Source organism: Microtus oregoni, unplaced genomic scaffold (assembly GCF_018167655.1).
Source record: "Microtus oregoni isolate MIOR12 unplaced genomic scaffold, Mior012 000013F_ref0000133, whole genome shotgun sequence".
In the NCBI taxonomy this organism is placed as follows: Eukaryota; Metazoa; Chordata; class Mammalia; order Rodentia; family Cricetidae; genus Microtus; species Microtus oregoni.
Window position 1 is genome coordinate 233535 of NW_024543072.1, and position 24870 is coordinate 258404.

The window sequence follows — 24870 nt, forward strand, 5'->3', positions numbered from 1 at the left end:
CAGAGGATCTCAGGTGGATCTTCTTTCCAGGGGAAATGTGTAACCGCAGAGGCAAGCTAGTAAAAAAAAAGACTATTTGAAGTCTTACTGGAATTCGGTTGTTGAGAAGAGGCCAAACCACTGGAATGGTTGAGACAAACGCAGTTATGGTTTTAGCCAGCTGTGAAGGTATTATATTCTACCAAAGAATATATCTGTGAAAGTTAAAAGTGTCTGCGTTTGGCTGACTGAAGTTGTAAGAGATTGTACAATGCCAACAAGTAACACAGGCATGAAAATGTAAAGAATTTCCTTAAGGGATGAAAACTATATAGGTAACAGAGCTACGTTAACTAAAGTTACCAGAAGGTTCGTACATTTACCTGTATTCTGTTTATTTTCTTCCTCCCTGTTTATTCCCCTAAAATATATAGACAACATATGGGATTAGAGAGATAGCTCAAGAGCCTTTGCTGTTCTTGCACAGAGGACCAGAGCTCAGTTCCTTCGGATACTACTTACTACTTTTCTCTCCTTCACCGCTTTCCTACTTCGTTTTCTGTCTTCTCATCCCCCGACGGTCTCCCCCTCCTTCCCGCTCTCTCAGTCTTACCCTAGTTTGGAAATGCAGCAGATTTCTGAGTCTGCCACCACTGGGTTCTAGGAGCTGTCAGTCTGCGATAGGCAGAGTTTCTATTGGTTGGGCTGGAGGCGGGGACCGGAGCTCACTATAAAAGATGGGGCCGGTCAAGGCGCGCGGAGCTGCTGACAGGACCTGGTCAGAAGGGGTCCCTTTAGCAGAGCTTCAGCCAGAGCGCCCAGGGCAGCACGAAGCAGCGGCTCGAGGCGCGCACTTACTCCTTCAAGCCCCCTAGGGCGCCTGCCCCGGAGCCCGGCAACTCTCGGCCACGGTCCCCGCATCCCCCGAGGACCCTTCGCCTCACCTGCGCCTGCCACGCCCCGTCCGGCCGCCGGGATGAGCGAGGTGAGCCGTGCCGTGCCGCACCGGATAGGAGGCTGCGGCTCCAGGTCCCCGGGAGGCGAGGGGTACTCTCTGGGTGGACGCCACTGCCCCTCTAGGACAGCTCCCAATCTCCCGTCTTCCTGAAGCTACTGGAAAGGGGATGCTTTTAGCCTACCAACTGTCGACAATGCTTTGGGGAGGGGGTGACTGGAGTCAGCTGTAGGCGGGAACTGAGCTCTCAGGGTGATAAGCTGTCTCTTGGGGTGTTAGTCCTCCGCATCTATCTTATTGCTCCGAGGTTACCATGGTTTTCCTTACTGTCCTCACTTCGGTTCTGTCCAGCCTACCCTAGCATTGTGTTGTTCTCCATAAGCAGCAGCCAAGAGCTCCATCCCTGGCCCTTTCACTCATTCAGTGAGGAACATTGGGGTACCTGTCCTGCCTCCCATGAGCATTGGGGTAGAAGCAAGTCCAATCCCTGGGGAGATGATCCCTTATAGAGTAGACCTCCATCTTCAGCGCCTGCTACATCTTGAAGTCTTCGGACAGGTTCTCTGATGTTCAACCAGAGCCAACCCAGTCCTTTTAATTGGTTGACTCATTTCAAAGAACACTATCCATGGTAAGACTTTGAGAAGACCTGTCCTATTGTCTGATTTGTGGCACCCCGGGCACATCCTCATATTACGACGAGGACTGTCGTCTCTGGGTGATGTTGGTTGGTATGAGCAGTAGCATCTCATGCTTTCCTTCTGTGCCCTCTTTCCTAGTGAGCATGTCCTTGTGTTCAATCTGTTTCTCAGGAATCCACTAGTCCCTTGTTCTGCTACTTACTCAGTATGAGGCCTTAGGAGCATCACAGAATTTGTCTGGGCTTCTACTTTTTCTCTGTAAAATGAAGGTAATTCTGGTTGTTCTAAAAGATTAAATTATATGTGCAAAAAACTTTAAGCACTACCTGGCTCTGAATAGGCATTCAATCTGGAGTCTGGTTTAGCGATTGTGGGGTGTGTGTGTGTGTGTCTGTGTGTCTGTGTGTCTGTGTGTCTTTGTGTGTGTTTCAAGTTAGCTGCAGAGACCAGCATAAGAATTCCCAAGATCGCTTGGTGATAGAGCACTAGCCTCTAGTATGAGTGAAGTTCTGGATTCAATCTCCAGCGAGAGGAGAGAGAAATGGGGGAGGGCAGAGAGAAAGAGAGAGAGAGATGCAGAAAGAGAGAGACATGGAGGGGAGAGCGAGAGGGGCAGAGAGAGAGAGAAACAGAGACACACACACACACAGAGGCAGAGAGACAGAGAGAATTCCCTGCAGCCTGGGCCCCAGTTTAGATAGGAAAGAAGAATATTTTCAGTAGTTCTGCTGACTCCTACCAAAAGTTATCACCTAGGGTGTCAATTAGTGCCAGCTGCTATGTTGTTTTGGTTGCCATGTCCACGGAGTTTATCCTGGGAAATCCAGCGAGTCTGGTGGGCTGCAGAGGAAAGACAGTAGCTTCCACGTACCTCAGCTGGTTGTGACTGTGACTGTGGCAATCTTGCAGAAAGAAAATAATCATAAAAATAAAAGGAGTGACTTTCTCTGGCTTTTTAGCTCTCCCAAGAGAAGAGGGGCTTTTTTCTCTCCCCACCCCCTTGCAACCAAGGTCTAGGGCTCAAACCACTCCTCCCACCATCGTGCTTCTAAATCTGACCATTTGAATCCAAGCCATCCCCCTTGGGAGTTTATCTGAGGCTCTGCTGACATGGTCTGTGGTTAGTTTGTGCATATGAGGAGAGACACATGGCCCCTGGGTAGGACAGGCGTTAGAGGGCTTTGAAAGGGATCTTTAGGGGTGCAACAGTGGTGTTGTACGGTAAGGAGAACAATCTGGCGTGTGCTCGGGGAAGTCATACCTTGGGGCCACTCTTAGACAGCAGCTGAATTTGGCTAGCCTTAATTAGGGACTCTGCAGGAAAAAAGTGGGATCCTTTGGTGGGGACTCTATATGTGAGACTGCCCAGCCTCCTAAGCTGTCAGAGAAAAACGGTTCCAGCTAGCAATTTAGCCATCCAAGTTGCCTCCTATTGCAGAGAGGAGCCTTGCTTCAGGGATGATTATTTATAATATCCAGAGGCAGCCACCTGGGTGTACACAGAGACCAGCTGTTTTGAAATCAGAGCCCCGAGGGGGGATCTCTGTTTCCCCACAGTCTAAGAACCAGTATGTTTTCTTCCTCTTGTAAAAAAAAAAAAAAAAAAAAAAAAACTCTGATAAAAGCGGAAGTGTTGCCCAGAGCTCTGGAACTCTGGGGAGACTCCAAAGGGCTTTACTTCTCCTCCTTCAAGTTGATGTGCCCAGGCCAGGAAAGCCGTGTACCCTGAATCTTATGTAAGTTTCACCTCCCCCACCTGCTTATTTCCTTGCTTCAGAGACACTGCACAAAATGGGATTGGGGATGTCTTTAAGAGATTCACATTTCAACTGAGGAACGACTAGAGGTGACGGTGGTGGGGTGGGGACTCTTGACCAGGGCGACTGGAAGTGTGAGGGTCCCGGTAGAGCTGCTGAGCAGGACTGCTCGCTCTGTTTTCCCTCGGTGGCTCTCTTCTGTCACTCAGTACTGCAGCAGAGCGTTTCCCTGTGTCTCCACGCTCCTGTGCTGAGGAGCTGCGGGGACCATCGCCAGCTTGTCTGTGTTCACAGCTGGAGGCAGGACTTGATTGCTGTGAATCATAGTCTGTCTCCTGTCGTTTAATAACTTTCCCCTGGTTCCTGTGAAGCTTGGCTATAGGAAATCCATCAGTCCCCGGGGGCTCTTTCCTCTAATCCCTTTTTATGCAGCATAACTGGCTGCACGGAGCAGAACTGCAGGGTTTTGCATGTTGCAGTTTCTCATCTGTGAGAAACTTAACTGGAAGAATCCTCTGGTCCAGCAGTCACTCTCCTGAAATGGGAGCCATGGCTTCTGGTGACAATCCCCCACAGTTCCTCGCCTGAGTTTTAGCTGGCAGGGGTCAGAACAAGGGACAGATCCTCTCGATCATTAGGAGAGAACTTGTGTTCTTACCTAACGGAAACAGATATTGCTCTTTAGGGATTGCCTCGTGCTCATCCCACCCCCGGCCGAGTACATCTTCACCTGCAACCTTCCTCACAAAGGGCATCAATTAGAGCATCTTTTGTGAGCCAATTGTTAGGGAGGCCTGTCATCCAAGTTTATTTCTCTCTCTCTCTCTCTCTCTCTCTCTCTCTCTCTCTCTCTCTCTCATTGATGGTTTATTATTACTATGGTTAAGTTGAACAGACAGCATAGGACCGGCTACTTACTATTAGAATTTTTTAAAATCTGTATTTCAAAACAGGGAAACCAGAATTTGGTTCACAACTTTGTTCGTCCTTTTTTTGCTCACCCATTTAGGTTGCCGGCTTTAGCAGCTTGAATAAGAATTTCTGGTGGTAAAGAGTTGATGGTTTTTCTCATCTTCTGATGGGGGGGGGGGGCAGGCGTCTAAAGATGACTCATTCTCCCAAATGGCAGCCACCATCTCACAGAATGTCGTTTCTGTGGGGCAGGTGACCATGGGGGGTGTGGTGGGTGTGTCTGATGCATCTCTCCTGCCCATCTGCCATAGGGGTGTGGTGGGTGTGTCCGATGCATCTCTCTTGCCTGTCTGTGGGGGGTCCTAACAATGGACTTATACAGACTGTAATCCTGGCTAAGGGGAAGAAAATAAACCAACAGCTCTCTTTTTAAACTGTTGATTCTGTAGATGCTTACTTTTTTTTCTTTTATGTTCTACTTTTCTAAATTTCTAAATGATTTTTTGTAAGTCTGGTTCATCATAGAAAAATGAAACTTTGTTTCACAAAAATTCTTCAAAGTAGAAAGTTGGGGGGGGGGGACTGGAGAGGTGGCTCAGCGGTTAAGAGCACTGACTGCTCTTCCCGAGGACCCGGGTTCAATTCCCAGCACCCACATGGCAGCTCACAACTGTCTGAAGATCCAGTTCCAGGGGATCTGACACCTTCACACCAATGCACATAAAATAAAGTTAAATAAACCTTAAAAAAATTTTTTTTTTAAAAAAAAGAAAGTTGGGTATATCTTCTACAGGATAACCCCAATATGAAATATCTAGACGGTATAGTGCCAGAGTTTTAGATTTGCTGAAGAGCTCTAAAGATCATCTGGCCCGATCTTCCTATTTTACAGGTGAAGAACCTGAGCCAAAATCTCATTGAGTTTGTGGAGTACTAAAAGGCTAGGGCACATTACTGCTGGTGCCTCTTTCCAAATGAATTTTCTTCAGGACTCTTTTAACTGGTTACTCTGTTGAATCTGGAGGAATCTGATTCACCTGCAGAGTTTTAAAAAGTACGGCACTGAGCCGGGCGGTGGTGGCGCACGCCTTTAATCCCAGCACTCGGGAGGCAGAGGCAGGAGTATCTCTGTGAGTTCGAGGCCAGCTTGGTTTACAAGAGCTAGTTCTAGGATAGGCTCCAAAGCTACAGAGAAACCCTGTCTCGAAAAACCAAAAAAAAAAAAAAAAAAGTATGGCACTGGAGATTGAGCTCAGAGCAAATACTTTATCACTAAGCTATCTTTTCCCTTTAAATTTTCATTTTTAATTAATTTATTAATGGAGACATGTACTTCTACCATAACCTCCTCACATAATGGCCTCTACCTCCCAAATGGTGAGATTACAAGCATTCATCATCATACCCAGCTCCTTTTGTATGTTATTTTGAGACAGGCTCATATTAGGCTGCCCATACTTGCCTTAATCTTGCAATTCTACTTTTGCTCCCCCACTTCCCTTGGTGTCTGACACAGGATCCCACTATGTAGCTCAGGCTGGTCTGGAACTTTCTATCCTCTTTGACTCCCAAGTATTGAGACTGCAGGAATGTGTCACCCTGCCAACCTATAGTGTAGTGTTCTCTCTCTCTCTCTCTCTCTCTCTCTTTCTCTCTTTCTTTCCCTGAGACAAGGTCTATTATAGCCCAGGCTGGCCTCAAACTCCCTGTGTGATCAAAGATGACATTGAACTTCTGATCCTCCAGCTTCCACTTCCCTAGTACTGAGATTATGAGGATGCACCACTAAGTCAGATTTTATGCAGCCCTGGGAATAAAACCCAGGGCTTCTTGCATGCTAGGCAAGCCCCCTACCAACTGAACTACATTACCAGGACCTGTCTGTAACTTCTTCTTCTTCTGAGACAGGGTTTTCCCATGTAACAGCTCCAGCTGTCCTGGAACTTGATTTGTAGACCAGGCTAGCCTTGAACTCACAGAGATCTTCCTGCTTCTGCCTCCCCAGTGCTGGGACTAGAGGTATACACACCACCACCGGGCTTAATTTTTAATTAATATATTATAGATATTTTATAAGCAACAGAAACAGTGTGATTTAATAAGGGCTGAGAAAGAAGATAGAAAGACGTTTTGGACCCATAACACCTCTGTATTTATCAATAGGATATTTTGGTAGTCACTGTTGCTGTAATGATACTCTGGCCAAGGCAACTTTTCTAAGTGAAAACATTTAATTGGAGTCTGACTTACAGTTTCAGAGGTTTAGTTCATTATCATCACGGCAGAGAGCATGGTGACACACAGGTAGGTGATAGAGCAGTAACTGAGAGCTACATCCCGATCCATAAACACACACACACACACACACACACGAGAGAGAGAGAGAGAGAGAGAGAGAGAGAGAGAGACGAGAGAGAGAGAGAGACAGAGACAGACAGACACACACACACACACACGAGAGAGAGAGAGAGACAGAGACAGACACATACACACACACGAGAGAGAGAGAGACAGAGACAGAGACAGACAGACAGACACACACACACACACACACACACACGAGGGGGGGGGGAGAAAGGGAGAGTGCCATGCTGGGCCTAGTGTAAGCTTTTTGAAACCTCAAAGCCCACCCCCAGTGACACCCTTCTTCCAGCAAGGCCACACCTCCTGATCCCTCCCTGGCGGTGCCACACTGTGGTGAGGCTTTCTTTTCCTAGCAGGAGGATGGTTAGTTTGAGCCCCCTGGGCTATGTAGCCAGCTCAGCGCTGGTCTCAGGTCTGAGGGGAGATCCTCCATCAGAACATATATGAATAAACCAACAAAGACTAAGGCTGTGGCTTGTGGGGTGGATTGCTTGCCTAACATGGACAAAACCCTCCGTTTTCTCTCCAGTACTGCATAAAATAGGATCCTGTAATCTTAGCACTCCCAAGTTAGAGGCAGGGCAATCTGAAGTTGGAAAAGGTCCTCCCCAGGTAGTGAGTTTGAGTCCTGGCTGTGTTACATGAGAATTTATGGATACAGAGAGGAAAGAATATGAAAATGAGGAAGAGTAAACAAAACATCAAATGTCCCCCCCCCCTGTTTTGCACAAAATCTTCATTCCTTCAAAGTTCCTTTAAATAAATGCATAAAAGCCTAGACTCTGCGGATAGGTGTGGTGGTGTGTACCTGTAATCCTAGTACTTAGGAGGTGATAGTTAGCAAGATCAGCAGTTCAATACATACAGAGTTCAAAATCAGCCAGAGCTCAAAATCAACATGAGACCCTGGCTCAAGACACAGAAACAACACCAAAACCTAAAACAGTGACAAAAGCAAGACAATGGATTTAGACCTGTGATCTTCTCACTGATCAGGCTTGCCCAAGCCTCGTTCCCTCCCTCCTTCCCTTTATCCTCCCTGCCTTCTTCCCTTCCTTCCTGCATTGCTAGCCCAGGCTGGCCCAGGCTTATTGGCTCAGACTAGCCTCAAACTCAGAGATGCTCCTGGCTCAGCCTCCTGACTACTGAGCTTACAGGGGTGAGCGACCACAGGGATGAGCAGCAACTCAGCAGCTGATTTCTGCTTCCCACTGGGTGAGCCCTGAAGGCTTTCTCACCTGGTCCCCAACCTCCTCCCAGGGGAAGCGGTGCCATTTACCCTTCTATTGTGCTCAGTGCTGTCTCCCTCCCACACAAAGCCCTCCAGCTGAGTGTTTGCTTTGTAGGCTGTGGGGGGGATTAATACGGTTATTTTAGAACTTTAACACCAGGGGTGGGATGCACATTGAAGATTATAGTAATAAATGAAGCTTTGGCGTTACTCCCTCTCTCTCTCCCCCATCCCCTAGTCCTCAGTATGGGGTAAAGGCACAGCGCCAAGCTGTGTGCAGAGTACCACAAATAACCACTTATTAAACCGTGGCAGCCCTGGCTGGGAGGAATGGGCAGGGGCTGTTGATTCACTGCATACCATGATTTGGCATGGGCAGGGAATTCTGCCCCTGACTCTAGTGGGGGGTACTGCTATTCCAGGAAACAGTGGGGTGGCTGAGGGGAGAGGTACAAACCAGGGCACTATTCCAGGAAACAGGGTGGGGTGGCTAAAGGGAGAGGGACAAACAAGGGGACTGGGGCTGTTTAGGGTAAAAGGCGTCTGAGATACCAGGCACGTGGCCTGTATTTTCTGTATGAGGAGAGGAATGTGCATCTGTAGAAACTAGAGTACAGGTTCCCAGTTCTTTTTCTGTTCTTATGTTGAAGGTGACCTTGAGCAAATCTTTCTAAAGCAGTCGGAGGACTGCAGCTGGTTGCTGCGCTGGAAGAGTTGAAACACTTCCAACAGTACTCCAAAAACAGCAGTCCGGGGTCGCGCCGGGGCACGGGATCCCGGCGGCTTCTGTCCGGGCCTGTAACCGTGACTTTCCTTTAACCCTGGTGGAGTACACTTTCAGCACTCATTGACACACCCCCGTGGGCAGGGAGGAACAAAGTCTCTTACCACCGCCTGGAAAAAGATCCACTAACTCGTGCCCCTTTAAAACATCCACTGATTTGAGCTCCCCTTTACTTCCTGAAAATGGAGTTGGTGAAGTCTCAGATTCACAACAATACAAAAACAAAAGGCGGGACTCTTTTCAAGCTTATTATTTAGAATTTTTTTCCGGCTTTAAGTTCTTTCTGGGTTTCTCTGCCCTGGTCTACAGAGACAGAACTGTGGGTATCCGTGGCTGCTCGTCGAAGTTACGTGATTGTATTTCCATCTGCACAGCACCCAAGTCATGTCATGCAAATACAGGGTGCAGTTGGCCCGGGTACAATGGACTGATGCTCGCTTCTGAGGATTGCTGCTTTTAAACCCACCGGCCTCATTCCCGCTTTAAAGAGCCTCAGAGTGTGAAGAGTACAGAGAAAGCTGAAGAGTTTACCCTTCCCCAAACTGGTTTAACATGCTGCTTGGAAAAGGGGTGTGTGTGTGTGGGGTGACCCTGTCTTCCCCTTCTGGTGATAATGGTTGCTGTGGTAACACCACTAAAAGGGAAAGCAACAAAGGTAGAAAAGAAACAAGGGAAGGGGTCAGGGTGAGTTAGTTCTGTATAACACTGAGCTATGGGGTACCTACTCCTCAATAGTGGCAGCTGGGAAGGAGCAGCTAAGCAAGACAATGCTGGCTCATATAATTATTTTTGGATTTTGTTTTCTTTTTTTCTTTTTGTGTTTTATTTCTTTTTTTAAAGACAACAGTTTCATTATATAGTTCATGTTGGCTTTGAACTCATGATCTTCTTGACTCAGCTTCCCCAGTGCTGAGATTACAGGCATGCTATACTATGCTTGAATACATTATCTTTTGGGTTTTTTGTTTGTTTGTTTTTGTTCTTGGGTTTTAATTTTTTCCTTGGGGTGGGGGTTGGGTGTCCCAGGAATTGGCAATCAGTGCCCTTTTTTTCTTCTTTTCTTTTTCTTTTCTCATTTTCTTTTTCTTAATCAAGGGTCTCTCTATTATGTAGCTTTGGCTGTCCTGGAACTTACTATGTAGACCAGGCTGGCCTTGAACTCTCAGAGATATGCCTAACTCTGATGTGGGAGATGATGTATGCTGTGAATGTGTTTTATTGCCATTGGTTAATAAATAAGATGATTTTGGCCAATGGCTTAACAGAGTAAAGTCAGACTGAAAGAGATAGAGAGAGAGAGTAGGCGGAGTCAGAGAGAAGCCATGTAGCCCCCACTAGAAGAAAGAGATGAGCCTCCAGCTGGGAACTTTGCTGGTAGGCCATGACCTCGTGGTGATGCACAGATTAGTGGAGATGGGTTAGTTTAGGGTATAAGGGCTAGCTAGAAATACGCTTAAGCTATTGGCTAAACAGTATTGCAAATAATTTAGTTTCTGTGTGATTACTTCGGTTCTGGGCAGCCGGGAATGAACAAACAGCCTCCGCGAACATAACTCTGCCTCCTGAATGCTGAGATTAAAAGCGTGCTCCGAGGCACCTGGCTGCAGCAACACTCTTAACCACTGAGCAATCTCTCCAGCCTCCCCCACCTCCTTTAAGATTTATTTTTATGTGTATATAAGGGTTTTGCTTGTGCATATGCAAGTGAACCATGAGCTTGCCTGGTGTCCAAGAAAGACAAAAGAAGGCACTATACCCCCCAGAAATGGAGTTGCCGGTGGTTGTGAGCCAGCATGTGGGTTCTGGGAATCAAACTTGGTCCTCTGTTTTAGCAGCAAGTATTCCTAACTACTGAGTCATCTCTCCAGTTCTAATAAGAAATTCTTAAAAATTTGTTTTAAAGCCTACTCTATGGTGAATCATGCCTGCAGTCCCAGCACTTAAAAGGTTAAGGAGGATTGCTATGAGTTTGATATAAGCCAGGGCCACCTAGTGAATTCTAGGTCAGCTTCAGCTACACAGTGTAAGGCCATGTTTCAAAAAAGCAACAAACCCCAAACCAAACAATGAAAAAAGTCTCTGAATACAAATTCTTTATCAGATATGGGATTTGTAAATATTTTCTTTCTGCCTGTAGCTTGCCCCTTTCCTCTCTTAGGAAAAATTCAGTTTATAATGTTTTTCTATGCGTTTTGCTTTTGTTATATCTAAGAAATTATTTTTAACCTAAAGTTGCAAAAACTTTCTCCCTATGCTTTATTTTAAAAATTTACACTTAATTGTAGCTACTGCTGTCTTGTTGAGGCAGGATTTCTTTCTTTCTTTTCTTCCTGTTTGTTTTTCAAGACAGGGTTTCTCTGTGGAACAGCCCTGGCTGTCCTGGAACTCACTCTGTAGACCAGGCTGGCCTCAAACTTGCAGAGATCCACCTGCCTCTGCCTCCTGAGTGCTGGGATTAAACGTGAGCGCCACCACACTTAGCTTTGAGACAGGATTTCTCTGTGCTGCTGGCAGCCCTGCAGTGCTGCGTAGACCATGATCTTAAACTTGCGTGAGTCTTCCTGTCTCTGCTTCTTCAAAGTTTAGGTCCCATGTCTGTTTGTAGGGCATTTCTGGAAGGTGCAAATATAGTTTGAGGTGGGCTTCTTTGGTTTTGCAAACGACTGTCCAATTGTTCCTTTACTGTTTGTTGGAAAGAAGATCCTTCCTCCCCTTCCTGTCCCAGCGTCTCCCCTTCTGCTCCTTGTCACTTGTATTCCATCATTTTCTACTCTCCCTTAAGATCGCTTCCTCCCCTTCATGGTCCCCTTTCTATTTTCATCTTGCACATCGCCCAAGACATACACACTCCCTCCCGTCTAGAGTCTGCATGTGAAAGAAACCTGCTATTCATCTTTCTGAGTCTGGTTTATTTCTCTTAGCATAATGATCTTCCCTATCCTTTTAATAGTATTGTTCCTCAGACCTTGATCCCAGGCCCACCCTGCTTCTTTTCATTCTAATGGTGCTCGGAAAAGGAATTCACATCAAAGCAGGGGAACAGGCAGGAGAGAAAGGGAGTGTTTATGTTTGAGAGTAAAAGGAACTGATTGTCCTGATTCCTAGAAGAGAGAGAGGGATGAGCTGGGAGCTCAGATGGGACCAGACATCATCTGGATGCTGACAAAAGTTCTGGGAAGGTAGAGATGGGCAAAGTATATGTTTTCCTCTACTGGAATTGGAAGAACTAAAAAGGGTAGAAAGCTTATAGGAGAGAAATACTAGAGAAAGAGAAGATTGGTCCTGATCTGCATCTTAAAGCCTAAAGAAAAAAGTTCCCTAACCCAGCAGGCCTTTCATCTTCTATGCCCCAGCCCACATGGGAGGGGAGAGTCCACAACTTGGAGCTGCAGAGAAAACAAAAGGATGCTCATGGGAATTGGCACCTACTGCCAAGATGATGGAATGGAACATTGCTGGAATACATCAGGCCCAAAGGAGAGAGTGGTGGAAAGGAATACAAGAAGGTAGGCAAGGAAAGGAACTAGGACTCTCTAGGGAAGGCAGGAGTTGATGGGCTTCACAGTTGCTAATTAGTGTCTGGTACTGAGGAGTGCGAAACAATTGGTCCTGTGTGGGCAATGACACCGAACTGAACCAAGCTCCAGGCTCGCTAGAACTGGAATAACGGTTTTGAATGTAAGCAAGGGAGTCATTTGCTGTGGAAAAGAGTGGGGTGATCTTGCACATGTAAGTCTCAGACTCACTCGGAAGGGCCAGGATCTGGCCCTGTGAGTGAAGAATGTGACTAGTCCCTGGAGGTCAGTTTGGTGTGTCAAGAGACCCACATAGCAAGCATGGCAGGGGGCAGGGGGAGGGGAGTAAGCTGGATGGTCAGGTCAGAGCAGGAACCTGAGTGGGTATGCATTGGACAGGGATGAAGTCCTCACAGGGCATGGAAGATGGCACCGTAAGGAGGAGGCAGGTTGCAGCTCCCCAGCGTTCCCTGTGGAGCAGATGTGAAAAAGGTGTTTTGGATGTGCAATTGAGAAGCTAGACTTTGGAGTCAGCTGCTTAACTGTGGGTATAGAATTAGGTCATGATTCCTGAGATCTTCCTTCCTGCCTGGGGATTGCTGTGCTGTATGGGATAATCTGAATGGTCAAGTTGTTCATATTAAACTTCTTCCTCAAGTTCATGTGGGTGAAGGCATGTGTGCGCACATATGCATACTTTAGTTGTCACTTAACATAATGTTCAAGAGCCTGGACTCTAGTTGCATGGCGCACACCTTTAATCCCAGCACTTGGGGAGGAAGAGACAGGTAGATCTCTGTGAGTTCAAGGCCAGCATGGTCTACAAATTGAGTTCCAGGAGATCCACAGAGCAAGCCAGAACTGTTACACAGAGAAACCCTGTCTTGGAAAAAAAAAAAAAACTAACAAACAAAACCAACCAACCAACAAACAAAAAGGTTAGTAATATTATCTATGTGATAATAATTAACAAGGTAAGGTAACATTCCCAAGTCCTTGATTTCTGTCAGCTCTCCTTGTTGTATCCTGTAAGAAGAATAAAGACGTTGCTAAACCATTTACCATTGCTATTTCTGACCAGAAAGCAGCAGAAGCTGAGAGGTTTAGGATCCACACCTGCCAGGAAGGAGGGTCTAAGAAGAGGCTGAGATGCGCAGATCTGTTGCGGCCCTTGAGTTGACATTGCTCCTTTGGAGAGAGAAGTGTTTGTAAGGGGTTTTCTCCTAGAGCCTCGGATGAACTTGAAATATGGAGTCTGATGTCTCCCATACATGTACCAGACCACCCTCATCCATCTAAAACCGATGACTTTCTAGAAAACAGCCCAGAGCACTGAAGTAGAGGACAGGGACCTGTGAGCAAGCCCGGTACCATACAGAGGCTAGTCCAACTGGCCCTACCCCCAACAAGTCACAAACAGCTAAATCTAGAAACGCAGTGCCCACAAGCAGCTATTTTGAGAGCTGGCCAGAAAGAATGGAGAGAGGAGGGGCAGGAAGAAGAGCCTCTAGCACTTTTCAGCTGATGGTGTGAGGGAGATTTCACGGGGCGCTGGGAGCAGTGGGGACCTTACCGTACCCCTTTCTGGCCTCCTCAATGGAAACTCTTGATCTTAGGTTATGACCTTTCATAAATATATCCCAAGTGGAGCTGGGAACCCCTAGGGAGCCAGATCACAGCTACCTCTCTATTCCGAGGCCAGGACAGGCTCAGGAAAGAGGAACGCTGGCATATGGACAAACATGGCAGCCTGTGTGGTTCAGCCCTGACACATCTCTTGCTTAGAGAATTTGGCTCAAGATCAACAGACACGAGAAGGAAACAGCTTGTGTTAGTTACTTTTCTAGTGTTGTGGTAAAATGCCTTGACCAGGACAACTTACAGAAGAGTTTATTTGGGCTTATGTTTCCAGAGGGCTGGAGTCCATGATAGTGAAGTGGAGACCGTTTGTGTTAGGGACTGAATGCTGAGAGCAGAGGCTGAGGGCTCATGGTTTAAACCAGGAGCACAATGTCGGGAGAATAAACTAGAAAATGGTGTTATGCCTTTAAACTCTCACAGTCAGCCTGCCTCCAAGTGACATGCTAACCTCCACAAGCCCGCACTTCTTGAGCGTCACCATCTGTAACTGTATGGCCTGAATGAGAATGGCTCCCAGAGGCTCTTAGGTTTGATACTTAGTTCTGAGTTGGTGGAACTGTTTGGGAAGGACTAGGAGGTGTGGCCTGGAGGAGGTTTGTCACTGGGGATGGCTAGTGTCTCTGCCTCCTGATTGTGATTTGGTTTGAGATGTGAGCCCTTAGCTGTTCCTGCTGCCATGGCTTCACCCTGCCATCATGGACTTCAACACTCTGGAACCGTAAACCCTATTAAATGCTTTCTGTTATTACTCTTCTTAGTCACAGTGTCTTATTGCAGCAATAAAAAAGTAACAAATACAGTGTCGTAGTTAGGGTTTCTACTGGTGTGTGATAAAGCACTGTCTTAGTTAGGGTTTCTATTGCTGTGAAGAGACACCATGACCATGGAAACTCTTATAAAGGAAAACATTTAATTGAGGTGGCTCCCTTACAGTTTCAGAGGTTTAGTCCATTATCATGGCAGGGAGCATGGCAGCTGGGAGTACGGCAGCATGCAGGCAGACATGGTGCTGGAGAATTTTACATTTTGATTCAGAGGTAACAGGAAGTAAACTCTCTCTCTGTGTGGCTTGAGCATATATGAGACCTCAAAGCCCATTTCCACAGTGACACGCTTCCTCCAACAAGGTTACACACACTCCAACAATGTCACACCTCCTAATAGTGCTACTCCCTTTGGAGGCCATTTTCTTTCAAACTGCCTCAAGCAGCATGACCAAAAGTAACTTCTGGGGGTAAGGGTTTATTTCATGTGGCAGCTTGTAGTCCATCATCCAGAGAAGTCAATGCAGAAAACTGGAGGCAGGAGCTGATGCAGAGGCCATGGAGGAGTGCTGCTTACTGACTCGCTCCTCATGACTTGTCAGCTTGTGTTCTTACAGTTCACAGAACCACCAGCCCAGGGATGGCACTGACCACAATGAGCTGGGTCCCCTCACATGAAGAAAATGTACCACAGACTTGCCCAGATGATATGGTGGGGACATCTTCTCAATTGAGGTTCCCTCTTCTAAAAGAATTCTACCTTGCCGGAAGTTGGTGGCAGAAGTTGGTGGCGTGTGTCTTTAATCTCAGCACTCTAGGGCAGAGGCAGGCAGGTCTCTGAGTTCAAGGCCAGCCTCCTCTGCAGAGTGAGTTCAAGAACAGCCAGGGCTACACAGGGAAGCCCTGTCTCAGAAAAAGAAAAAAAAGGATTCTACCTTGTGTCAAGTTGACATAAAACTAGCCAACACGTGCAGGGACAATACATATAAAGTATTCAACACTTTAGGGAACATTTCTCATTAAAATCATCACAAAATCCCCTTTGGGGAGATATTTAGCATGGGGCTCCAATTTTTTATTTTTTTTATTTTTTTATTTTTTATTTTTTTTTTGTTTTTGTTTTTCGAGACAGGGTTTCTCTGTAGCTTTGGAGCCTGTCCTGGAACTAGCTCTTGTAGACCAGGCTGGCCTTGAACTCACAGAGATCCGCCTGCCTCTGCCTCCCGAGTGCTGGGACTAAAGGCGTGCGCCACCACCGCCCAGCCAATTTTTTATTTTTAAAAAGGAGGAGTTTGGAGGAAGGGGAAGTTTTGATGGGTTAAGGCTATAAGCTTGGAGTCAGACAGAGGGATAATGGTTAAAGCCAGGATAACAGAGATTTGCTGGCCAATAGAAAAAGTAAGATTTGAAGTTAGAGAACATGCAACTATAGAACTTGCCTCTTGCTCCATGACTCTCATGTCTTGACAATTGGCCAGCAAATCTCTCACTACCCATGATCTATGCTATACATTTACAGCGTGAGCAAACCTCTTGTGACGGCAGTATGGCACAGTGTAAGGTATGACCGATTAGACCATTATTTTGATCATGTGCAAAAATAAAGTAAAAATTAATTAATCCAAAAAGAGAAAAAGAAGAATGACAGGATCAGTCATCCTAGAGTTTCAAAAAATAATCATTCCTCCCATGAAGCTCTTCTGGTCTACAGGAGACTAGAAGGACTTCCCTGGGGTTTCAGTATCTTGACTGGTGTCTTTGCTTCTTTTTAAACTTTTATTTATGTGTGTATTTTTTATGCGTGCTCTGGATGCTTTAGATGGCTGTGAGCCACCATGTGGTTGCTGGAAATTGAACTGAGGACATCTGGAAGAGCAGCCAGTGCTCTTAACTGCTGAGTTCTCTTTCTAGCCCCCCCCCCCTTTTTTTTGAGACAGGGTTTCTCTGTGTAACAGACCTGGCTATTTTGGAACTCATTTTGTAGACCAGACTGGTCTCGAATTCACAGAGATCTGCCTGCCTCTGCCTTCTAAGTACTGGTACTAAGTGTGTGTACCACCATGCCTGGTTTGGTGTGTTTTTAAATACCCCCCCCACTACTGTAGCCCAGGTTGGCTTGGAATTTGTAATCCTTATTCATTGGCCTCCCAGATGTTGGTATTATACATTTGTGTCTGCATATGCAGCCTCAGATTTTAAATTCTTATTTTTTTATACACTATGTGTATGTATGTGTGTTCTAAAGCATATAAGTATACCTATATATTGAGGCTCCAGGCTAACTTTGACTATTATTTCTTTTTTTTTTAAAGATTTATTTATTTATTTATTTATTTTTATTATGTATACAACCTTCTGCCTCCATATATGCCTGTGTTCCAGAAGAGGGCGCCAGATCTCGTTACAGATGGTTGTGAGCCACCATGTGGTTGCTGGGAATTGAACTCAGGACCTCTGGAAGAGCAGCCTGTGCTCTTAACCACTGAGCCATCTCTCCAGCCCTGACTATTATTTCTTAGGCTCTGTCTACTTTGTTTTTTTGAGTCAGGGTCTCTCTGACTCACTGGTAGGTGAAAGCCCCAGAGATCCACCTGTTTCTGTCTTTCCTTATGCCTTTTGTTTTTTTTATGTGGTTTCTCGGGATTGGACTCAAGTTCTCGAGCTCACACAGCGAGCACTTCCTGGACTAAGCTATCTCTCCAGACCCATCCTCTGATTTAAATATATATATATATATATATAAGAGGTAAACAAATACTATCTTTAAAAAATATTAGACTCTATCAGTGTCTTCGTTAGGGTTTCTATTGCTGTGAAGAGACATCATGACCACAGCAACTCTTGTAAAGGAAAGCATTTAGTTAGAGCTGGCTTACAGTCCAGAGGGTTAGTTAGTCCATTATTGTCATGGAGGGAAGCATGCCAGCACCCAGGCAGACATGGTGCTGGAGGAGCTGAGAATTCTACATCCAGATCTGAAGGCAGGAGGAAAAGAGGGTGACACTGGACCTGGCTCCAGCATTGGAAACCCCAAACCCACCCCCAGTAACACACTTCCTCCAACTAGGCCACATGTCCTAATGCCACTCCCTAAGCATTCAAATATAAACGTGTATGGGGGCCATTCTTAGTCAAATCACCAATCAGTTTATTGTTGTTTATTTGGTTCTCAGAATAGAAACCAGGGCCTCTAACATGCTAAGTATATACTCTACTACTGAGATAAATCCTCGCCCAGTCAGTACTGGTTTATGACCTTTTTTTTTTTTTTGACAGTGTTTCACTGGTTGGCTTGGAACTCATTTTGTAGAGCAGAATGGCTTCAAATTCATAGAGACCTGCCTGCCTCTGCCTCCTGGGTGTTGGGATTAAAGGTGTGCATCTCCATACCTGGCAATGACCTACTTTTAAAGACACTTTCCTATGCTAAATACAGTGTATCATCATTTGTGTGAGCATGCGTGTGTTAGTTACATGGTGGGGTGTGCAAGTGCACATGGTGTGTGTACATACAGAAGCCAGAGGGATCCCTCAGGAAGGGTGTCATTCCTTGAACACATCCACCTATTTTGGGATGGGTGGTGAGACAGGGTCTCTTGTTGACTTGACACTTGACACTTCTCAGCAAGCCCAGAGGTCCACCTGTCTCTGCCCCCTCAGTATTGGGATGGCAGATGTGTGCCATCATGCCTGGGTTTTTACACTGCTTTTTTGTATTGAACTCAAGTCTTCGTGCCTACAAGCTAACACTTTAGTAACTGAGCTATCCTCCCACTCCATAACTCACTGTTTTGTTTTGGTTTGGGTTTTTTTGAGACAGAGTTTCCAAGACTAGACCTCCGGTTGTCAGGCAGGCTTGCTGGTCAAGTGCTTTTACCTCTTGAGCCATCTTACAACTTTTTAAATTAACTCCAACTCTGCTTCTAAATAAGTAAACAAAGATGAGAAAGTAATTTAAAGTTAAAAAAATATTAACATAAAATTCCAGTGAGGTGCTGGGCAGTGGCGGCACATGCCTTTAATCCCAGATCTCTGTGAGTCTGAGGCCACCTTGGTCTACAGAGTGAGTTTCAGGACAGCCAGGGCTGACACATAGAGAAATCCTGTCTAGGTAGCTCCCTCTCTTTCTCCCTCCTTCTCTTTTCTCTGCCTCCTAGCCCCACCTATTCCTCCACTACCTAACTATTGGCCATTCAGCTTTTTATTAGCCCAATCAGGTGCCTTCGGCCAGGGCAAGGTAAAACAAATGTAACACATCTTTACATAATTAAACAAATGCAGCCGAAACAAATGTTACACATATTTGCCTAGTTAAACAAATGCAACATAAACAAATGTATCACGTCTTTGCCTAGTTAAAATAATATTGCACATCTTGCCCTTAACTCTCTGATGACAACTGTCCTTGTTTCACTGAGAAAATGGGAACACTCGATAGAGATCATCTGTACATTCCCACCATATCTGCCACCAATTGGCATCCGTCGCATGCTTTCGTTCCTATCTGTTAATGCTGTGTTAGGACCCTGTCTACAGCCAACCCTTCCACTTATGTGCTGAATATCCTTTTCTTTCTTGCTCATTTGGGATGCCTCTCTGGTAATTATCCTTTCTGTCTTCCATCATCAATTTTTCCTTCTCCACTAAATTATTCCCATCAGCATTCAGATCTGCTACTGTAACAGGCTCCTTTCTACAACCTCATATCCAGCCCAAACTATTGCCCCGTTCTGCTGTCTTTAAAGAGAAAGCTCTTTCACAGAGTTCTGTGTGCTCAGAATCACACCTGCCAATCTAACTTGTTACCACAAAACTTTTTTAAAACAGCTGATACTCTCTCTTCATCACTGTGATCCTAGTCTAAATGCCCAATGTCCTGCTTACAATGATGCCAGACCCTCCCAATTTCCCCCACGGTTTTTCTCTGTCAGATAGACTCATCCTTGAAACACCTGAAAGAGAGGCTGCCACGTGATCAGCCTCCTCACACACCTTCTGCCAGGCCTCCTGAGCCACGACCGGCTATATCCTTCCTTAAACCCTCACTATCAAAACAACAACAGAAACCTGCCAGAGTCGGGAATTGCGGAGCACACTTGTCATCCCAGAACTTGGGAGGTGAAAGGCTAGAGGCAGGAGGATTACTTCAAGGGCTACCCTGTCTGCATAGTGACCCCATGTCAAACAAGCAAGCAAATGACAAGAAAAGTCTCCTCTTGGATAATTAAAAGATATCCCAAACTTGTTTTAAAAACAAAAACAAACGAAAAAAAACAAAACAACAACAACAAAAAAAGCCCCTCCTGATCCTGTCCCTAAAACCCACGCCATTAGCTGTCGTCTCTGTAGCAGGAGATGAGAAATCCTTCTTTTCAATTTTCAGGCCAATTCTCCTTCTCAGGAGGAGAATCAATTCCTTCTTTCCCAATACCACATATACAACTAAAGTCACCTTGGTCGCAGTTTGAACACAGTACTCAAAACCTCACCACTGCCACTGTTCTTGATTCAAGCTACCATCCATCTTCTCTTGCTTGGTTTACTGCAGGAGTCCCGCGCCCTCCCCGCAGGCTTTCTGCTTCCTCTTTCATTTGCCTTTTGTGCAAATCAGAGTTCTGCAAATGGCTTTTACTTCTAGTCCAAGAAATCCCTTACTAGGTCTCCCCCAAGGCCCTACATAATCTGCTCCCACCCGTAGCTAGGTCTCTGTCCGTCCATCTTTCTTTCCTTTCTCCACTTCAGCTATGTCTGGATCCTGATGGTCTTCAAAGAGGCGAAGACCCCAGGGTCTTGCCACGGATCTCTGCAATCTTTACCAATTTATCTCCTACAGCTGCTTGCTCAAGTGCCACCTTTCAGAGAGACTTTTCCAGGGTTGGTGATATAGTTCAGTGTTAAAGCACTGGTGTAGCGTGCATGAGGCCCTGGATTCAATCCCCAGTACATCTATATCATCATCATCATCATCATCATCATCATCATCATCATCATCATCATATGATGATGACCCCATAGTTCACCAGATAGATTTATCTTGATGATTGTGTAAAGGCCTGTACCTCTGTCCTTAGCTAGCAGTCATCACTTCCCTACCTTGCCCTCTTCTCTGGTACTTTTTCTGAGACAGGGTTTCTCTGTAGCTTTGGAGGCTGAACTGAAACTTACTTTGTAGACCAGGCTGGCTTCAAAATCAGAGATCTTCCCATCTCTGCCTCCCCAGTGCTGGGATTTAAGGCATGGGCCACCACCGCCTGGCTACCTTTTTTACCATCTTACACCACAGTTACCTTGTTTGTCTCAATATCCCTCGAATGAGCTCTGTGAAGGCGGGTTACTTTATCTGGTTTGTCCTCTACAATCTCTGACATCAATAAATATCCATTGATTTAATTCTTTTTTTTTTAAACATTTGAGTCTTAGAACTCAGTGTGTCGGTCAGAAGCAGAGCAAACTTTTTTTTAGATATTCATTTATTATGTATACAATATTCTGTCTGTGTGTATGCCTGATGGCCAGAAGAGGGCACCAGACCCCATTACAGATGGTTGTGAGCCACCATGTGGTTGCTGGGAATTGAACTCAGGACCTTTGGAAGAGCAGGCAATGCTCTTAACCTCTGAGCCATCTCTCCCGCCCAGATTTAATTCTTTTTGAAAAAAAGTTTTTATTAAGTAGCTTGCTACGTGGCCCCAGTTGGTCTGGAATTCATGGTAGTCCTCCTGCCTCAGTCTTGCGAATGTTGGTATTACAAGCACTCTCTATCATGCTGGGCTTATTGAATGAATGTTGATGATTTTTTTCATCTGATCTCAAAACCTCCTTCTTTGAAAGATGTGGGAAATCTGCCGGGTCATGGAAAACTTGAATGCGCATAAGAGATCTGGGACAGTGGTGCCTTCATCCCTCCATGAATATTTCACACTGTGATTCTTCTCTTCCAGCTGAACACAAAAACACCCCCAGCGACCAACCAGGCATCTGACCCTGAGGAAAAAGGTAAGTGAGGCTGAGCTAGGCCATTAGCAGAGCTGATGAAGGGAGAAACGTGATACAAGAACTGTGAATGGTTAGTGTAACACCTGATTCTGTGTTACCCCCTTGGTACAGTTCGCGCGCCACTGTACGTGAGTAGGGCAAGGGCCTGGAGACTGAAAGAACACACAAAGAGACCTGGGTCATTCGAAAGGAGATCAGCCGAATGCCATTTATTCAACCTTGGGGAAGTCCTTATATACCTAGCTGCTGCACAAGGATTTCCGCCCAGGCAGGTGGGAAATTACCATACCAACGATGGAGTAAATGCCCTGCAGCTAACCACCAGGTGGGGCAGGGGGAGCACAGGAACAAACAGATTGCTTTAGTTAGCTGACCAGAAACTGTCCTCAAGATGCACCCCAGGAACAAGGGTAGACCCGGGCTCTACAGGTTAGAAAAGGCCTGTAAAGTGATAAAGGGCCAGCGAGATGGCTCCGTGGGAAAAGGCGCTTATTTGCCAAGCCTGGCGACCTCCGTTCAATCTCTAGGACCCACATGATGGAAGACAAGAAGTGGCACTCACAAGTTGTCCTATGACCTCCACATACGGGAAAAAAAAAGTGATATATTTTAAAAGATTTGTTTATTTAAAATGTTTTCTATGTATGTGTGTGTGCCTGTATGAGCTTATGTTCACCACACGCTTGAAGGTGCCCAAAGAGGCCACAAGGGCTTCAGAGCCCCTGGAACTGGCATTACAGGTGGTTGTGAGCCACCAGATGTGTATGCTGGGACTGTAACCATGGTCTCCTGCAAGAGCATTAAGGACTCTTAGCCACTGAGCCATTTCTCCAGCCCCATAAAACATCGAGCAATAAAAAGAAACTTCTCAGATAATCCAAGCCACTGTTCTCCATCAGACACTGAAGGGTGTGTGCTTTGGGATTTAAACCATAGGATTTAGGAATAAGTAATGAGAGAAGACATTTGTCATTTGATTCAAGGACAGCAAAACTTCTGGTGGTAATTATGCTAATTCTAAGCCTAGCACCCTAACTTTTAGAATCATCAGTTGTCTGTAATCTCCAGACTGGGGGAACCTCAAAGACTCTAGTTCTAAGTGGACTCTAGGTGCTGGGTTTGAGGTTTGAGAAAAGACGTGGAATCGGTTGGGTTGACTCATCAATCTGTCTCCTTCTGTCTACAGGGAAGGCTGGCAGCATCAAGAAGGCTGAGGAGGAGGAGGAGATTGACATTGACCTGACAGCTCCAGAGACAGAGAAGGCTGCCCTTGCAATTCAGGGCAAGTTCAGGCAATTCCAGAAAAAGAAAAAGGATTCCAGTTCCTGAATGGCCAGCCTTCCCTTCACCCTTCTACTTCCTCTCTCCCCTCCACAGCTCTGGCTCTCACGTGTCTTGTCCCTTTATCCCTCTGGCCTCTCCTAGAGGAAAGCTGAACCTTTATAGATTCTTTTCTCAGGCTCTCTTAAGCCATCACAGTAGTAGAGGCACAGGACTTGAGAAGATGCCAGTTGATTGTCACTAGGCTAAAGGTGGATCAGTGCGTTGCAGAGAACAAAAGGTTTTGAGATTTGACCCTCCCCTGCCCCTAATGTCAAGGGCAGGATGGGAAAGCCTTCAGGGTGCAGTGCCTGAGGGTGGGGAGATGTACTCTGCCAGAGGCAGCACTCACGCTTCAGGTAACACTTTCTGGTCCTTCTGCACCATCCCTCCCATCTCCTGTGTTTCAGCCACAATGCAGCTGTCCTTTCCCCTGGGCAGACATAAATCAAGGAGCTTGCAGAATGTGATGATGCATGCCTTTAGTCCCAGAACTTGGAAGGTAGAGGCAGGGGAATCTCTGTATGTTCAAGGCCAGCCAGGGCTATGTAGAAAGAGACCCTGTCTCAAAAAAACAAAACAAAACAAAACAAAAAAAAAAAACAAAAAAAAAAAAACCCTGCACCCCCCCCCCAAAAAAAAAAGCAGCTTAATAAATTAGTGCATGCTGAGTAGATTCCTTCCAAGGAAGGAAAGCAGGTAGAGACAGGAAAACCTTCCTTCATGGTCTAGTCTGAGATCAGAGGAGTCAAAGATGGCAGAAGACCCAGAGGCCAGGAAACATTTAGGAAGGAAAGAAAAGTAGAGAAGGGAAAGATGTCTGAAGCTAGAAGTTAAATTTAATTGTTAAATAAATACTACGTGAGGAGCTTTCTGGCCATTGCTAATCTGCCTACCTCTTAATCTTCCCCATCTCTAGTCATCCCCAGAGCCACATGAGCCAAGTGACACCCCTATAGTTCTCAGCCACCCCACTGTGGAGTCAGGGCAAAAATAGTCACTGTAATGTGATTTTAGCATGTTTAATAATCATAACAATAAAAAAAGCCCTCAAATGGGGCCACTGAACCTCTACTAGTGTTTTTTCTTGGGTTGAGCACGAATGTAATCCTACACTGGCCCAGGGAGGGCAGTGGAGAAACTGCATGGGTTACAGGGTGGCACAGGAAATTAACACAGCCTGAGAAGATTTCCGCTGATGCTTAATCCTGCCTTCCTGCTCCTCACCTTGGCCTCACCTTGATGCGGATGCCCACACGGTGTCGCTCTGCTGCTATCACCGCCCCCAGGTGCACCTGCAAGGACAATGGCTTCCTGCTCTTCTGCCAGCTATAATCACCCTTGGTACACATCTCTGAAAACGAACCTTTTCTTCCCTGTCTCCTATCCCCAAATGACCTGTTCTAGATTTCCCTCCTGCTTGGTCTTCATCCCAGATCGTCCCCTCCCCTCCTAGCGTTTATAAAATTAAGAGGCGGAGACAATGGCTCTGGACACTAAAAGAGTATCACTCTTGCACTGAGGGTTTTAACCAGCAATCAAGCAGAAATGATTTTGAACTGAGGTAGCATTGCTGAGCAATGGGCTCTACACGTTAACATGACTGAAGATTGTGCAAAAAATCATTTATACCTGTCATGCTTCTCTTTACTTTTTTTGCAGGGAGTGGCGATTAAAACAGTGTCACTGCAATAACCAGGCGTGGTGGCACATGTTTTTAATCTCAGCACTCAGGTGGCAGAGGCACGATGACCTCTTGAGTCTGAGGCCGGCCTGGTCTACAGAACAAGTTCCAGGACAGCCAGGGCTACACAGAGAAACCCTGTCTCCAGAAAAACACGACAAAACAAAATGGTTTCTCTTTGTAGTCCTGGCTAACCTAGCACTTGTTATGTAGCCCGGGATGTCTTTGAACTCACAACCCTACTGCGTTAGCCTCCCAAGTGGCTTGGATTACAGCCTTTATGCCCAGCTAATGGTTTTTATTTTGGTAAACTTTGTAAAACATAAA

At 45.9% G+C, this 24870-nt stretch overlaps 1 protein-coding gene across 1 annotated transcript; it reads left to right on the plus strand.

Moving 5' to 3' along the window:
• Positions 1 to 717: 717 nt before the first annotated feature.
• On the plus strand, positions 718 to 23931 carry LOC121455200 (Purkinje cell protein 4-like protein 1). The gene is made up of 3 exons (XM_041662807.1): positions 718 to 964; positions 21485 to 21539; positions 22726 to 23931. Exons 1-3 carry the CDS (start codon positions 956 to 958, stop codon positions 22866 to 22868), a joined length of 207 nt encoding a protein of 68 aa, XP_041518741.1. The 5' UTR covers positions 718 to 955; the 3' UTR covers positions 22869 to 23931.
• Positions 23932 to 24870: the final 939 nt, after the last annotated feature.